At 35.1% G+C, this 15,592-nt stretch overlaps 1 protein-coding gene across 2 annotated transcripts in view; it reads right to left on the bottom strand.

Annotated features, from left to right (window-relative positions):
- Nucleotides 1–15,592, bottom strand: part of abcc8 (ATP-binding cassette, sub-family C (CFTR/MRP), member 8) — a 74,981-nt gene that overhangs the window by 47,911 nt on the left and 11,478 nt on the right. For both annotated transcript variants that reach the window (XM_059546561.1, XM_059546562.1), the window contains 8 exons: nucleotides 14,586–14,828; nucleotides 12,774–12,962; nucleotides 10,856–11,020; nucleotides 10,612–10,767; nucleotides 5,595–5,729; nucleotides 5,235–5,397; nucleotides 333–373; nucleotides 96–241 (listed from right to left, as the gene is read on the bottom strand). In XM_059546561.1, coding sequence (XP_059402544.1) covers nucleotides 96–241; nucleotides 333–373; nucleotides 5,235–5,397; nucleotides 5,595–5,729; nucleotides 10,612–10,767; nucleotides 10,856–11,020; nucleotides 12,774–12,962; nucleotides 14,586–14,828 — 1,238 coding nt within the window. The remainder of the gene's footprint in view (nucleotides 1–95; nucleotides 242–332; nucleotides 374–5,234; nucleotides 5,398–5,594; nucleotides 5,730–10,611; nucleotides 10,768–10,855; nucleotides 11,021–12,773; nucleotides 12,963–14,585; nucleotides 14,829–15,592) is intronic.

The raw sequence follows: 15,592 nt of genomic DNA, 5'->3' as shown, positions 1-15,592 counted from the left end.
AAACACAGTGTGCAGCTTTTAATTTCACTTGCGTTTCATTCTTAATATTATTTCACTGAATGCATGGTATTCTGTTTGAGTGGTTTGTAACCGACCTGACCAGGGCTTTGACTGTGGAGCGGACAACACTGGAGAGCAGGAAGAGAGGAGTGACCAGGATGTGGAAGAGCGAGAGGGAGGCGAAGGCCACCGCGGGGGACAGATCTGCATCATCCGACAGATGAACATGAGCCACGAACGTCTGAAACAAACACATGTGAGCTGATCGTCTGCTACTATGCATTGATAGCTTCAATAATGAACAGATATCAGACTGAAGGCTTTATACTTACAACGAGTACCGCTGCGATGGGAATAGCAGTGTTCATAAATACTGTGAAGACAAAAAAGACAAAAAAAATTATAAAAAGTTATACCAGTTATACGGCCAGGCCCAAGGCCCAGCAGACACTCTTAAGCATGATGTATTTCGCCATTATTCTGGAAGCTCGGAGGACTTCTACATGTTAAAAACTCTTGGTGCATGAAGAATATCTGTAAAGTTGCAAAGACTAAAGTCTCAAATCCAAAGAGATATTCTTTATCAAAGTTAAGAGTCAGCCACACTCTCCTAAAACGCCTCATTTAAACACGCCCCCACATGTCTATGTCATGATGTGGGAAGATTTGCATTACGCCACCCAAATGTTCACGCAAAGAAAGAAGGCATAACTTTTATTCTTGCTGTTGCTGCCGCCGTGTAGTGTAGTGTTTGATGTTTCTCCCATCACAAATGCAGACATGGTTTTATGTTTACGCGGCACAATATGCAACGCAACGTGTAAAAACACAGTAGAAGTCATTATAATCTGTAATTTATGTCCCCAATGGATGCAACAAATATCTCGTTTGTAATGGGTTTATTGGTTTTGTCTCATTGCTCTGGGAGATGGCATCACAGTTTGATGGATGGCGTAACATTTCCGTCACACACTTGAGGTATTCGGCCAATCACACCGCACTGGATAGCTGGCCAATCAGCATGTACCTCGCTTTTTAGACCAATGATCTATGTAAAGATCTACGCGTTTCAGAAAGGTGGGGCATAGAGGAGCAATCATCATGTACATTATATGGATAATAATGTGTTATTTTAACCTTAAACTGCATAAGCACATTGAATTATACCAAATACACAACATAATGTTCTTTTTAGCAACATCATATTACCCTTTAAAAATATTTGCTGTATGATTTTGAACACTCATTTTCTGTTATGTGTTCATACGATATGCATCTGTATCATTTCCAGCCTGTCACAAATTTTATTTGAGTAAATTGTCTCTTTAAACAAATAAATAACTGAAAAACGAAGAAAAATAAACTGTCAAGAAAACCATTTTATGAAAAATGCTGATATTTATAGAAAATATCAAATACTTTGTTAAAAGAATAATTAAATGCAAATATGTCCATTTTAAAAGGTAAATAAAAATAAGCACAATGAAGAGTACATCAATAAAAATAAATGAATACATTAAATTTATCAACTGAGTAAGTAAATAAATAAAAAGAACCATAAATAAATTATATAAAGAAAATAAACTAAATTAAATATTACTTTTAATGATAAAATTGAATTATTTGTAGCAAATACAAAATATATTGATGAACAAATAAAAGTGCATTCATCTAAAAAGAATTAATAAACATTTAAAAGTAAATATAAAAATTAAATGGGTCATATGACATTTCTAAACATAACATTATTTTGTTTATTTGGTGTAATGAAATAACACATTATTTTCCATATACTGTACATTATTGTTTCTCCTCTAAGCCCTGCCTTTCTGAAACACGTTGATTTTTACAAAGCTCATCGTTCTGAAAAGTGAGGTGCGCTTTGATTGGCCAGCTATCCAGTGCATTGTGATTGGCCGAATACTTCAAGCATATGATGAAAATGTTACGCCCCTAAACATACTGTGATGCCATGTGTCCCAGCTTAACAAGACAAAACCAATAAAACCCATTACAAACAAGTAATTTGTAGCATCCAGTGGGAACATAATTACTGATTATAATGAGTTATACTGTCTTTTTACACGTTGTGTATTGCGTTGCGTAAAAATAAAACCATTTCTACATTTGTGATCAGAGAAATGACAAACACTATTCTGCACTGCTCAAATGCTGCTGAGTGCTGAAGGACGCTGGAACTGTAGAACTGATTTGCCAACCGGCTGCTGACATTACTGAATGAGTAGATACCTCAGTCTTTCTAATTAATGAGTAACATTGGTCAAAAGTAAATCAGCAAACATCTGTTAAGACATTTGCTATGAAAAAATTGTTGATAAATAATTGCTAATGGAAGCTAAACCCTTTCATTACACTGAGGAATGGATCTGATTGTTTATCACTATCATTCTCACATATTTACACCTTCACAGTGCATTAAATGAGGGCAAATGAGAATTGACTGATGAATGTCTGTTCAGATTTTAATTAGTACCCTGTGGACCAGCTAAAGCCCCAACAATCCTTTAAAACTGATAACTACAAATCTCAGAGGTATTTCACACCGATAATGCACGCTGACAGGCAAACACATTCCTGCACCAGCCTTTTTTTGATTCAGCGCTGCCTACAATAATAGATTTTTTTTTTTATGCTTCCGATTCACTTACTCATGTTTTTGACCCGAATCTTTCTGGAAATAACTGCCACAACTGTAACTTCAACTTTTAAGTGTCTTTTTATATATATAGACTAGAGGGCTGTCAAAATAACGCTTTAATTTCAATTTATTTAATCTGAGAAATTAATCCATTCCGTAATGACCTTTGAACCTGGAGCCGTTCTAGCCACTAAAAATGAATGACTGTAAAATGAAGGAGGGAGATGAGAACGCGATGCCGCTGCCTTGGTCATTGATTGGAACATTTACTTTACATTTACTTACTAAAACGACCTGATGGAAGTGTTGATAAAAAATAAAATCGTCTGCAATGTCTGCAGCAATGAATTTGCATATCACCGGAGTTCCGACTGACCAGTTCCCTTGCTAAATGGATCGCAATGTCCTGCAGACCAGTTTCAGTGATAAAAGCCAGAGGGTTAGCAGAGGTTTTGCAAAATGCCTAATCAGACATAACATATAAACCGCCATCGCGAAACAACATTATGTTAAAAATCCAGCAGCTGTACAACACTAACAAAAAAAGAAAATGTATTGGCGGGAGCGGAATACATCGCACTGACAGGGGATCACTGGACGTCAGTTAGCAATCACAATAACCTTGGTGAAAGTGAGGCAGATGTGTCTGAAAATGAGAAATTGTTGCTTTGTTGATTTTTTTTTTATTGTGGTAAAAGGGGCTATTTTATTATTTAAGGATTACGTTCAGTTACACAAAAAAGCCCTGTAAATTGATATTGCACTGGTAAACTTTTCGTCTCTGTTGCCAGAGTTTATACAAGAGTGTTCACATTGAGGGTAGTGTTCGTGTATTTATTTTGTCCCCTAGATTATAAATGTGGCCTGGGCTGCCTTTTTTTGTACAGTGAAAAAAATCTTCTTCCTGAAGCACTTTTGAATTTATTTCCTTAGCATATTGGGTCATATTGTTGATTGTTATAACCATTACTTCAACAATGAAAATAATAATAAAAGAGTTTTTGCGCAATAGATCAAGAAGCAGGTGGTCACTGCTGCCTATTAATAACCTTGGAAGCTCACTGTTCAGTGTTTCTGACTTAAAAGGTTTCAAAGGATTTGTTGAAAATTGATATTTCTAAGAAAACAAATGGGAATTTTTCTTCTATATTGACTGAAGCGTCCCTGACATTTAACCAGAAAATGTAGTAACTAACCCCCATCTCTTGTTTCGGAGCAGATTTGCTGCTGAACAATTTTTGCCATTGCCTCCAAACCAAACGACACTGAGCGGTGCATAGAGAAGAGATGAGATGCAGTCGTACCTGCTGACACGCTGCATTGCTCTGCTGTGAGCTGTACTGTATGTGCTGGAAGGACTGATGAAACACCATTAAACCTCAATTTCATTTGTGCTATTGCAGTAATACACACTGCTGCTGGTCTACAGTTTAATCACATTGATGGGACTTCCTCCTCCAATTGATTTTGCTTTCTGACAGGTTTTTTACCCATTTTTTTTTTATCCAATTTCATTGATCCTCTGAAAGCAGTGATTCAGACTGAATGGTACATGAACTTCAAGTCTCTTTGCAGCACTGCATGCAGAATAGTCTCCTGCTGAGCAGCACAGTCCTTCTCCAATATTGCTAACAAGGCCTTTGTGGTGTAACCTTGACTTTAACCAGAGCGCTTTGGATGTTTGTTAAAGGCTGTAGTTCTTACCTCTCTTTATTGAAATATTTAGCATTCTTTAATAACAATTATTGGATGTTTTGATAAAAAGAAAAAATATATATTAATAATTGAGCCTGGCTCAGCCTTGAAGCATTTCCATCTTTTCAAATAAAAACAACAATCAGTTTATAATGATGTATTTTCCTTTCTCCTAAATGTAACAAATGATTTAATGCTTATAATTCTTAAAATGATATATGTGTGTGTGTGAGTGTGTTTAACACATTTAACAAAAGCATTTAACAATATATATATGTGTGTGTGTATGCATTACTGCATTACTGCAGAATTAACAAATGATTTAATATAAAGTATATATTATAAATGTATATAAAACACACATACAGGCAAAGCATATATGGCATGTAACAAAATGTTTTTTTCTATATCTTGTACATTTTTTAATTTTCTTTAAATTGTTGTTTATAATTAGCATTTTATTATTTATTAATAAAAACTATTAAACATTCATTTTAATTATTATTTCTAAGGTCTCGTTTTTACACTAAACATGGTATTTATCTCAAATAAAATGGCTACATTTGCTCCAACACTGTTTGCAGTGATAACTCATAATACTGTGTGAATTTGGCCAGCTGGGAGAGTCACATTTCATATTCTTGCCAAAATTGCTGCTGATACAATTGAGAGTGTGAGTGTTAAAACACTGCACACGGTTCTAACCAATATTTACTGAAAAAGGAGTGTTATTTGTGCTTTAATACTAAGAAGCCTGTGACGTCTCAGTAATATAATATCACCTAATCCTACATGGCATCTCTAACACTACCCCAACATGCATGGTTGCTCTTCGTCTGTCTTATTATCATGTGAGGTAGCAGTGAAAGCGGAGACTTACTGGATATGGAGGTGTAAAGGGCAAAGGTCTGCAGGCTGGTGAGCTCTTTCCCCCGGGTCTCCTCCACGCTCGAGCAGAAGATGTGCTCCCAGGCGTACAGCTTCAAGAGTTTGATACCCCGCAGCAATTCATTGGTCTTCTTCAGCCGCTCGCTGGAATATTCCTGAGTGTCAAAACATAAGTGATACATTAGTAACAATGCAAAAATCTCCCGAGTTTTATCTGAGCTCAATATTTGACAGGTTTATCATTTGGACTGCTCTGGCATTCCTGCACAAATGTCATCTGTATTTGAACAAAAGCTGTATTTGCAGTCACTTGACTGCAGGTTAAGACATCAAACGCAGTAAAGGAGCTCACCAGTGTGCTTTTCTGTGCATCTGATAACTTGGTCGCCACAAAGTACTGCACCGGAGCCAGGAGGGTGATGACTGTGGCCCCTATCAAGGCACTTATTCCCAGGAGGTAGTAAAGGAGGATGACTCCCACTATGATCTGAAACCAAGAGGAAATGATGTCCTTTTACAATCAGTGGCACTTTTGTCACAGTAAGTGATAAAAAAGAAGGTGTATGGCAGACTGCCTGATATTTTTATGATTAGGGAAGCTTAGTGCATGATTTTCATACTATTGGATGCAATGGATCCCCAAATATGATGATATCCCTTCATAAAATATAAAAGAAGCTGTATTTTTTTGCATTGCATTGCACAAAAGCACTAAAGCCCATTTCTTCCCTCACACACACAAAAAAAAGACAAAGTTCTACAAAGGACAAAACAAAATAATATGCAGATTTAGTTTTTCTAAATTTATTGTAAAAAAAATAATAATAGCAATTATTAAATTATTAAAGTTTTAATATTAAATACTGCTAATATGTTAATTTGGAGAGTTAAACACACACACACACACACACACACACACACACACACACACACACACACACTATATATATATATATATCAGTGATTCTTGAGATCAGGGATAAAACATGTCCACCAGATAAAACACAGTTTGCGGGTAAAAAAAAAAATGTAATATTGCACATACACTTAACCAGAAGACTAAAAAGGATAATGAAAGCACAACTAAATTTGAAATTAAATTTTAATTATTATTTTTTTTAAATTAAAAATTATTTAATGTCATTTTATAAATGTTTTTAATTACAAATGATATGATATGTGACCAGTGTCTGTAAAAATCCTTGTCCAGGAAGCAGGTGTCATTACAGGTACTATTACATTACAATAGCTTAAAACAATTAAAAGTAATTTTAAATTAAATGTTGTATTTAATATGTGTAAGTAGTTAATTATTGAGCATCAAGTTATTGAGCATCAAGTTACAACTGAAAAACGTAGTTTTAAGATGATTTAACTTGTGTCCTGGGTTTTTGTCAACATCGTCAGACCTTTTTTTTTTTTTTTATAAAAAAATCAGGAATTATTGAGGGCAGCCAAAACTCTGAGGACCCCTTTATCACCTCCTTGTTCTTTCAAATGCCTTGAGACCACTCTAGCTCTGGTAAGTTTTTAATATTCTTTTAATTTTATACTTACTTGTTGATAATTTGCATGTCACAACCATAGTGTGTCAACACCATAAACAATGTAATGTAAGTTGATATTTTCGGTTATAAATACTTAATTTAAGTAAAGTATAAAGGTAACAAGAAACTAATGATAAACAAGATGGCTCTTGTGAGAAGCACATGTGTTATGAGAGGAAACATGGTATTTTGTCAACTCCGTCAGATGTCAACACCATCAGGATTTTTGTCTGACGGTGTTGACTCTTTCCAAGACGGTGTTGACAAATGCCATTATGTGCATTATTCCTCATTTTAGTGTAGTTTACTTCAATTATATCACTCACCAAACATTTGAAATTACTGTTTCTCTGTTTTATGTGTTCAATTTCAACCAATTGCCAAATAGCTTTATGTTTTGAATTGAATCTCGTTTTCATAGCCTCTTGAGTACTTGATATGTAATAAGGTGTTGCTTATGATTACCCATAATTTGAAGCTTATGCTTATCCATCAGAAAGGTATACTGACCACATAATGGTGTGCATTTCAGGATAGAATGGCCAGGGAGAAGCTATCAGTGGAGGAACGGAAGAGAAGGAATAGGGAGTATCAAAAAATTTACGGCCAGTCTGAGCTGAAAGAAGAGTTGCTGAGAAATGAGAGGGAAAGATGGAGAAATAGGGTGAAGGAGGGCAACATAAAAAACATCACTGATTTGGTAGAAAGAGAAAAGAGGTATAAGAGAAGGTTTTGGAAACAAGCACAGAAAGAGTCTAGAGAACGCAAGAACAAAGCACAGGAAGGCAAGCATCTAGACACCCCGCTACAGAGTCCTTTGGACATCAGTTTTGAGGAGCCAAGGAGTAGTAGACAGCTAGTTGCTGGTGAAAGGGAAAGATGCAAAACTAGAAAAAGACACTCCAGAGAGATTAAAGCACTGAAAGACAAACTCAACAAGTTCAAAAAAGAGAGGGACCAGCTAAGAAAGCGACTTGAACGTGGAAAACGAGTTCAAAATGAGAAGAAACAGGACTCCCCTAAAACCAAAACAGATATGATGGTTCAAGGGATCCAACTCAGAAATCCTTTAATCAAAAGATCACTGCTCTTCCACCATGCAATGACTGCAGAGCTGAGAAGAAATGCTCCTCGCACCCACAGAAGAGGCAAACTTGCATCCCAAAACTGTATTTGTCTGGCCAAATTCTCAAGAAGTACCGCCTTATCCACAGGGTTCATGAGTTTGGCCTGACTTACAAAACACTGACAGAAAAAATACCAAAACAAAGGAAGCCTAGGTTCCTCCAGACCATATCCCTAAGTGTTCACAGTTTTTTGGAAAACAATGCAAGGATGACAACAGACAAGCAAGACACCATTACCAGTTCAATTGTTCAGTTAAACATTTAATTAATAAATAATATTGAATTCATTTTTTTATTAAATGATAAATAAAAAGCAGCTACTAATAACTATATAAATAATAAAATGACAAATAACAATAATTAAATATTTTTCAATATAGTAAAATAAATAAATATACTGTATATCATATAAATAATATTTATATAATACATAAATATTATATATAATAGTTAAAACTTTATATTATCATATATTGTCATTCTGTAAATGTGTTAAACACCCGTTTAGTTAAAGTGACATGAAAATTAACAAAATGCATGAATATGAATATTTGACTATAGTATTAGAAGGTAATATTATAATGAAGAATTTATAATGTAGCATGTGATTTATTATTGAATATGCAGTGAGTGAAAAAAAAAACAAAAAACCTGTTGTTCACTGAAAATAAAGTAGGAGCCTTAGGGAACTAATCAAGTTTTGCACAAAGGCAGCAGTGAGTAACCCCGAGAGCGAAGTACGTTCCACACCAAACGCATAGGGACTTCAACTTCCTAGTCTGACTTCCTGTTTGTGAGAATCAAATGTGTATGTATAAATGCAGATGCAATCTGTTTCACAACAAAAATGCTCTAGGACTCTCATTATTTCAAGAGTAATTTAATTACTTAATTATTGGGCTTGTTGAATTCTTCACCCTGCCATCAATGAATGCATTTTTTATTTAAACGAGAACACTAATGTCCTCTTCATTCAAGAGCCCCACTGACAAAGAAACACATTTCTACAAGTGACACTCTTTTTAGCATCAGATGAGGCTTTCAAGGACAAAAATATAGTCTGTTATACACAGACTAAAAATAGATCTTGCGGAGGTATCTGACATTTCACATGGTCTAACCCCAGGAGAAACACGTACAATAACAAGAGTGTGAAGAATACGGAGTGGCTTTGAAACTTTTGTACATTTTGATTTGTTCTGCTCAAGATCCGTTTACTGTAGCAAAATCATGTCATGCCTTTCAAAGGTAAGAGTCAGTGGGTTGAGAAATTTAATTTCTAATTTATTTTGCACATGTAAGATTACATCCAGTAATCCAAAGTGTTGGGGAAGTCCTTTTTAATTTTTGAAATATTGCATATTTGCATTGATATTTGATAGCATTTATACCTGCAATTGTTATCCATTGACATGTTTGCCTTCCCTGTCAATTTGAATAAAGATAAAGTTTGGGTTTAGCAAATCCTTGAATACATTTACTAAATGTTAGTTATAAGTGTCGTCTTGTAATGTGGGTTTTGTTTCATGTTTTGGGTTTTGTCATGTTCATGTTTTCATGTCTTTTTATTCTGTTTTTGTTTGATGCTGTTTGTGTCATGATTCCCTTGCCCTCTTGTCTTCATGCTATTGGTTCCTCTTGTTCATTGCGTCATGTTCTGATTGGTGTATTGTCTTGTCATGTGATTATCAGTTCTGTTTGCTCATTGGTTTGTTCATGTCACGTGACCTTCTCTGTTCACTGTAAGTAGCCGTGTCATTGCCTTGTTCCCTGTTGTGTATTAATGTTGTAACCTGCTGTCCGTGAGTCTAGCCTGTTCATGTCAAGTCAAGTCTTTTCATGTCAAGTCAAGTCTAGTCAAGTCTTCGTTTCTTGTTAGGATTATGTTTGGATGTTTAAATCACTTAAATAATAAACTGCATTTGGGTTCTCTCTATGCTCTCCCTCAGTGGACTCATTACAGATCTACACAATTTTCAAACCCAATAGTTACACAAAAGGCTTAATTTTAATTTTTTTTTTTTTTTTTTTTCAGAACTCAATAAAACTGAACATGTTTTTCTAAGGAAAAATGACAAGATTAATCACATTGAAGCATTTTATGAATGCTTCAAAAACAAAACAAAACAAAAGACAACAAAAACAAAACAAAACAAAAACCAAACAAAACAAAGCAAAATGAAATGAAATAAACAGAAAGCAAAGCAAAACAAAACAAACACAACAACCTTAAGTGTGTGTGTGTATATATATATATATGTAACCTAATGTGGTCTGTAGTATAGACTACATTACATTAACCAATTTGGCTACAGTGTTGAGATGTAACTGGATTGCCAGTGCAAATTCTGGGATCTGTAGAATCTGTGATAGAAATAAATTAAAGACACTGACTATACAACATCTTAGATTAAGGGAAGCAGAAATCCAAATCTCTAAAATAGTCAAGTTAAGATCAGCTCTTAATTCATTACTTTGACTCTTGCTGGCACTGGACATGTCGGACTTGAAAGCAACATCTTTTCCTATGTGGGTCAAGTACAGATAACATCCCAGATGAGAACCCATGTGAGGGAATATCTATTTAAAAACTGCTTCTCTGAGGCAAATACGCCAATGCGTTTGAAACATTTGACTAAAGGCCCATTCACAGACTCACATATGGTCAACTGTATGGAGAAAGGAAAGGCATTACCTGAACTGGCATTGCGAACAGGTTGGGACACAGGAAGAAGAACCACATCAGCTGGTTGGTGTCTATAGCGACGAGGTTGCAGATCTGGCCCACTGTCATTCCCCCCATGGACATGTTGGAGGTGCAGAGACGCATTATTTTATTGAAGATCTTTGTCTGGAAGTGAAATCGAATATATCATATTATTTGAAGGGACTTTGGCAATCAAACGTTGTGCAGTCATTGACGCCTCCACAGCGCTGACCTGAATGGCTCCTCTCAGGTTGATTCCAGTCTCGATGGCAACATAGTAGGAGGCCTGGAGGAAAGTCCTCTGGAGGAGCAGAACGAAGAACAGCAGCACGGCGAGGACGTAAGCGTTAGCGAGAAACTCCTGGGAGGAGATGAAGTAGATTCCAAGATGCTTCACCTGAAACACACCAAACCATTTAGCATTAGCCATGACTGTCCTCTATAAAGCTCATCTTTCCTTACTACGGCACTATCCTGTCACCAAACTGCAATGTTCCTCTAAAGAGGAGGCACAGCTATATCATGTAATTAAAGATTAGTGCAGCAGCAACAAATGAGTCAATTAAACCAAAGAAAATGAACCACCTCTGACAGAACAATAAATCTCCTCGCTGCATTTTCAACTTATTCTTAATTAAAGGAAAATTCATCTCTAGTGTATAAATGCGCAAAATGAAGCTATAACAAACTCTTCAAGTTTATGTTTGCCTTTGGCAAGTGAATACAATTTCTGAAATATAAATCTCGCGGGGACACACCACATCACAACTTGTTTTCTCGATTAGAAAATTAATTATGACTCTTGGTTGTTACTTCAAGCAGATGTGTGTCCCCTCAAAGGTTTATTTAAAATATTATTCAATGTTTTAGAAATCACCCACTTATATGGCTTAATTTGGATTGTCCAATCACTTTCTGCTGATCATTATCTACCCATTTATGTTTTTAAAGAGAAAATACTATGCACTACAGTTAAAATAAATGAATGAATATTAAATAAATGAATACTGTTACAAAAATAAACAATATTTAATAAATGGAGTAAAACTGTACACATTATTTATAATTAATTATACATTAATAACACATTAAAAAAACTAGAGCAAGAGCTACAGCTGATGGCCTTCTCAAAAATAAAAACAAACAAACAAATAAATGCTAGCAAAATAAATCATATATTGATTCACATATCATCGCACATGTATAATAATTATAAATTAATAACATAAAAATATGGGATTACTTTCCCTTCTAGAGCAAGGGTTACAGCGCTCTCAAAAATAAATAAATAAACAAATAAATAAATAAATATTTTTTGTAAAGCAAGAAAGAAAATGTGTGTGTATGTATAAATATATATATATATAGTTATTACAACAACATTAGTTGTATTTATTTATCTTATAATAAAATGAAATAAATAAATCCAACTAACAAATTGTATAAAACTGTTTATATATATATATTTAAAATAATTATGAATTAATAACAAAAAAACATCAGATAACTTTCCCCTAGAGCAAGGTCTACAGCGGTTCCCCATCTAAAAATAAATAAAAACAAACAAACAAATAATAAATAATTAATAAATAATTTAAATAAATGTTACCAAAATAAATGTTATATTATTTAATAAATTGCATAACATTGTACACATTTTTATTTATATAACATGAAAACATGGGATAACTTCCCTTCTAGAGCAAAGCCTAGATAAATGAATACAACCATTTATTTCTATGTGGATTGTTCATTCATCTTATATCAGAGTTGTGCCATCACTAACTCCATGTAGTGAAGTGAATTACATCATACAAAAACATCCAAACAGGCCACCATCCGACATCCGAGAGTCAGACAGTATGCTGTTAAACATTTTAATAATTGATGACAGCAGCGTGACGACAGACCGCTTTGTAACCCAAGATGAAAATGTTACATGAAAAGACACAGCCATGGCCACCGGTTTCTAATTTTACCTTCAAAGTACCTAAGAGAACACAAGTGCTCGTTCCTGACCACAACACAAATACTGAATTTAAGAATTGCATTTCAGTGTCTTTTACTTTTGGACCAACCAAGACTCTGGCCTCATTCTGGGCTGTTGTACATGTGGCTCAGACGGGTGCAGAAGACAGAAATGTTCTTACTGGAGGCTGAATGGTGTGGTTCTCTTTACTGAGATGGTGCACGATGCCTGAGATGCAGAGCGGCCCGGCGAAGCCAAGCAGGTCTGCCATGAAACGGTAGGTGATGCTGAGAAACAGAGGTCTTCCAAAGGCCTGTCGCAGAGCCGTCCAGATCCACTTGGGCCCCTGCAGCTGAGTGTCTTGAGGCCTCTGAATAAAGTAACAGCAGATATGAATATAACCAAGATTTGTTTTGAAAGCATTAGTCGCCGTACTACAAATGAGGAAGTCATAATATCTCTGTTCTAAGCGTGCTGTACACTGTCTACAGCCAGCCAGCTTCTTACACAACTAGATTAGATTCCAGGATTTGAGTTAGCATGTTGCTAGGCTAACTATAGGATTATTAATCTTAACACATACTGTAGAAAGCACACACAAAAACCAGGTAAAACTGATCAATTAAATTAATTCAACATTATGCTATTGAATGAAACCAAGTATATTTACAGACTTCTAGACTTCTCTCATTAGTCACTGGCCATGTGGAAAAATCAGTACATATTAGCAAACTTTTTAAAAATAATATTTCTTATGTGTGAAATATTAAGTACTGAATGTTACATGTTAACTGCAATTAAATTAAAATGTATTATGCTTTTAATTGATATTAAATGTAATATGCTGAAATTTAAAGTGTATTTAGACGCTCTTAAGTACATCTTGTAACTATTTTCACAATGACTTCTTTACTAAACAGCTGATTAGTGATACAAATGGCACATTTTAGGTCTTATGATTATGAAGATCAATGACGTTTTTCTAATCCAAAAACTGTAGACATAAAGTTAAGGTTATTGTGACCTGAAAATAAGCTCATAATGCAAATTGCAGTAAAGATGTATTTTGAATTATAACGTATTTTAAAACAATAAATTAACTATTTTGTGTTGATATCTTTGTGTTTAATTACTGCATGCCCAGCTAACAAAAATATGTATTTAAAATGTTTTTACTAACATTCCCATTAAGTGTAATCTAATTAATTTATGTTATGTCCTCTGAAAGTTCAAAGCGTGCAGTTCTTTAAACAAGTAGTAACATTCTAAAATGTTTAACAAAAGTCCAAATAAAACATTAAAAAATAAAAAAATAAACATTCCATGAACATTGTATAAACAACGTGGTTTGTTTTTTGCTATTGTTTTAAGAACATTAAAGACCAGATAAATCTGAACAAATGTTTGTTGATCACAGAACATCCTGAGAATGTTCCCTGTTTTCTGGGTGTGATATTTCCTTACAGCCAAGGCGAAACCATTTCTTCAACCCGTTTTACCCCTACATTACTGCATTTCTGACATTAAGTGAAGACCAAATGTACAGTATGTCAGGGATTTATTTTTATCATTTGGGAATTGATTAGATGGTAAAAAATGGGTACTGCACACCAGAATAGATCTGGATGTTATGCAAATCATGAACTATTGCACTAGAGGATGGAACTAATCATATGCAGCATTTTTCATCACACAAGACGTAACCAATGTCATACCGCACTCGTGTCGTATGTTATGAACTCTCACTATATCGCTGTGTTTATAATGCCGCTTTTGCAAACCACTCCAACTCAAAGTTTGGTTATAGTCTGCATTTAGCTTTTTACTTCTGCTGTTTGAATTTAGGCTTCATAGCTCTCTTTTACTCATTGTTTGGTGTCACATCCTAGCATTGAGAGAGAGAATAAGAGAATTTGCCTAAAAATAGTATTAGTAAGGGTAAAATTGAATAAATTAAAATACTTAACAAATATGACGGATTGGTAAAACATACCTTCTGGGCTTCGAAGGCCTCGCGGAGCTTCAGGTAGTTAGTTAGAGCTCTCATAGCGATTGGGAGCTTGCCAATGACCTTCAGATCGATGGGGCGTCTGTGTGCTGCAGTGATGAAGGTGTTCATCCACCAGTATGTGCTTTTAGACAGCAGGTTCACAAAGGGCTGCAAGAATCGAACACCCAGGTCCTGTAAATCCTCTGGGGGCTTCACTTCAGTGGGGTTTGCAAAACACATATATCGCTGCAGAAAAAAGAAAAAGAAAACCGCAGAGAAAACACTGTCAAAATTCTTCCAATTGTACATGAAAGAAAACGCAAGGTTTCCAATCTCATCTCTGAAGAACAGAATTTAAAAACAGTTATTTTTCTCTCATAAATTTCACAATGTGAAATAGTTTGATGATAAAGAAAAAAATGCCATTTGCAAACTATTTCTGGATTGTGAAACTTAATGACTTCAGGCATTCTATAATTATTCAGAAAAAGAAAGAAAATACGTTGCTTCATATCAAACTAGTTACAGAATATTGCAAATAAACAATGTTTCAAAGCAAAATGGGTGACGGTGAGGCAGCGTAGTCGTGGGTCAAAACACCGCTCTTCTGTTCCGATCAAAACATTAAACAGGTTCTCCCCACTCAGTGATGCACCCACTGAGAAACCTGATGAAAGTGCTCTAGTTATTGGTGATTCTATTGTACGGAACGTGAATATAGAGACACCAGCCACCATAGTCAAATTTTTACCGGGAGCCAGAGCGCCTGACATCTTGGCAAATTTAAAAGTGCTGGCTAATGCTAAACGTAAATACAGTAAGATTGTTATTCATGCCGGCGCTAATGATGTTCGACTTCGCCAGTCGGAGATCACTAAAAATAACATTAAAGAGGTGTGTGAACTTGCAAGCACGATGTCAGACACTGTAATATGCTCTGGTCCCCTCCCTGCTTACCGTGGTGATGAGATGCATAGCAGATTGTCATCACTCAATGGCTGGATGTCTAA

The sequence above is a fragment of the Carassius carassius genome, chromosome 50 (assembly GCF_963082965.1).
Source record: "Carassius carassius chromosome 50, fCarCar2.1, whole genome shotgun sequence".
NCBI lineage: Eukaryota > Metazoa > Chordata > Actinopteri > Cypriniformes > Cyprinidae > Carassius > Carassius carassius.
This window is presented reverse-complemented; position numbering and strand designations above follow the sequence as displayed.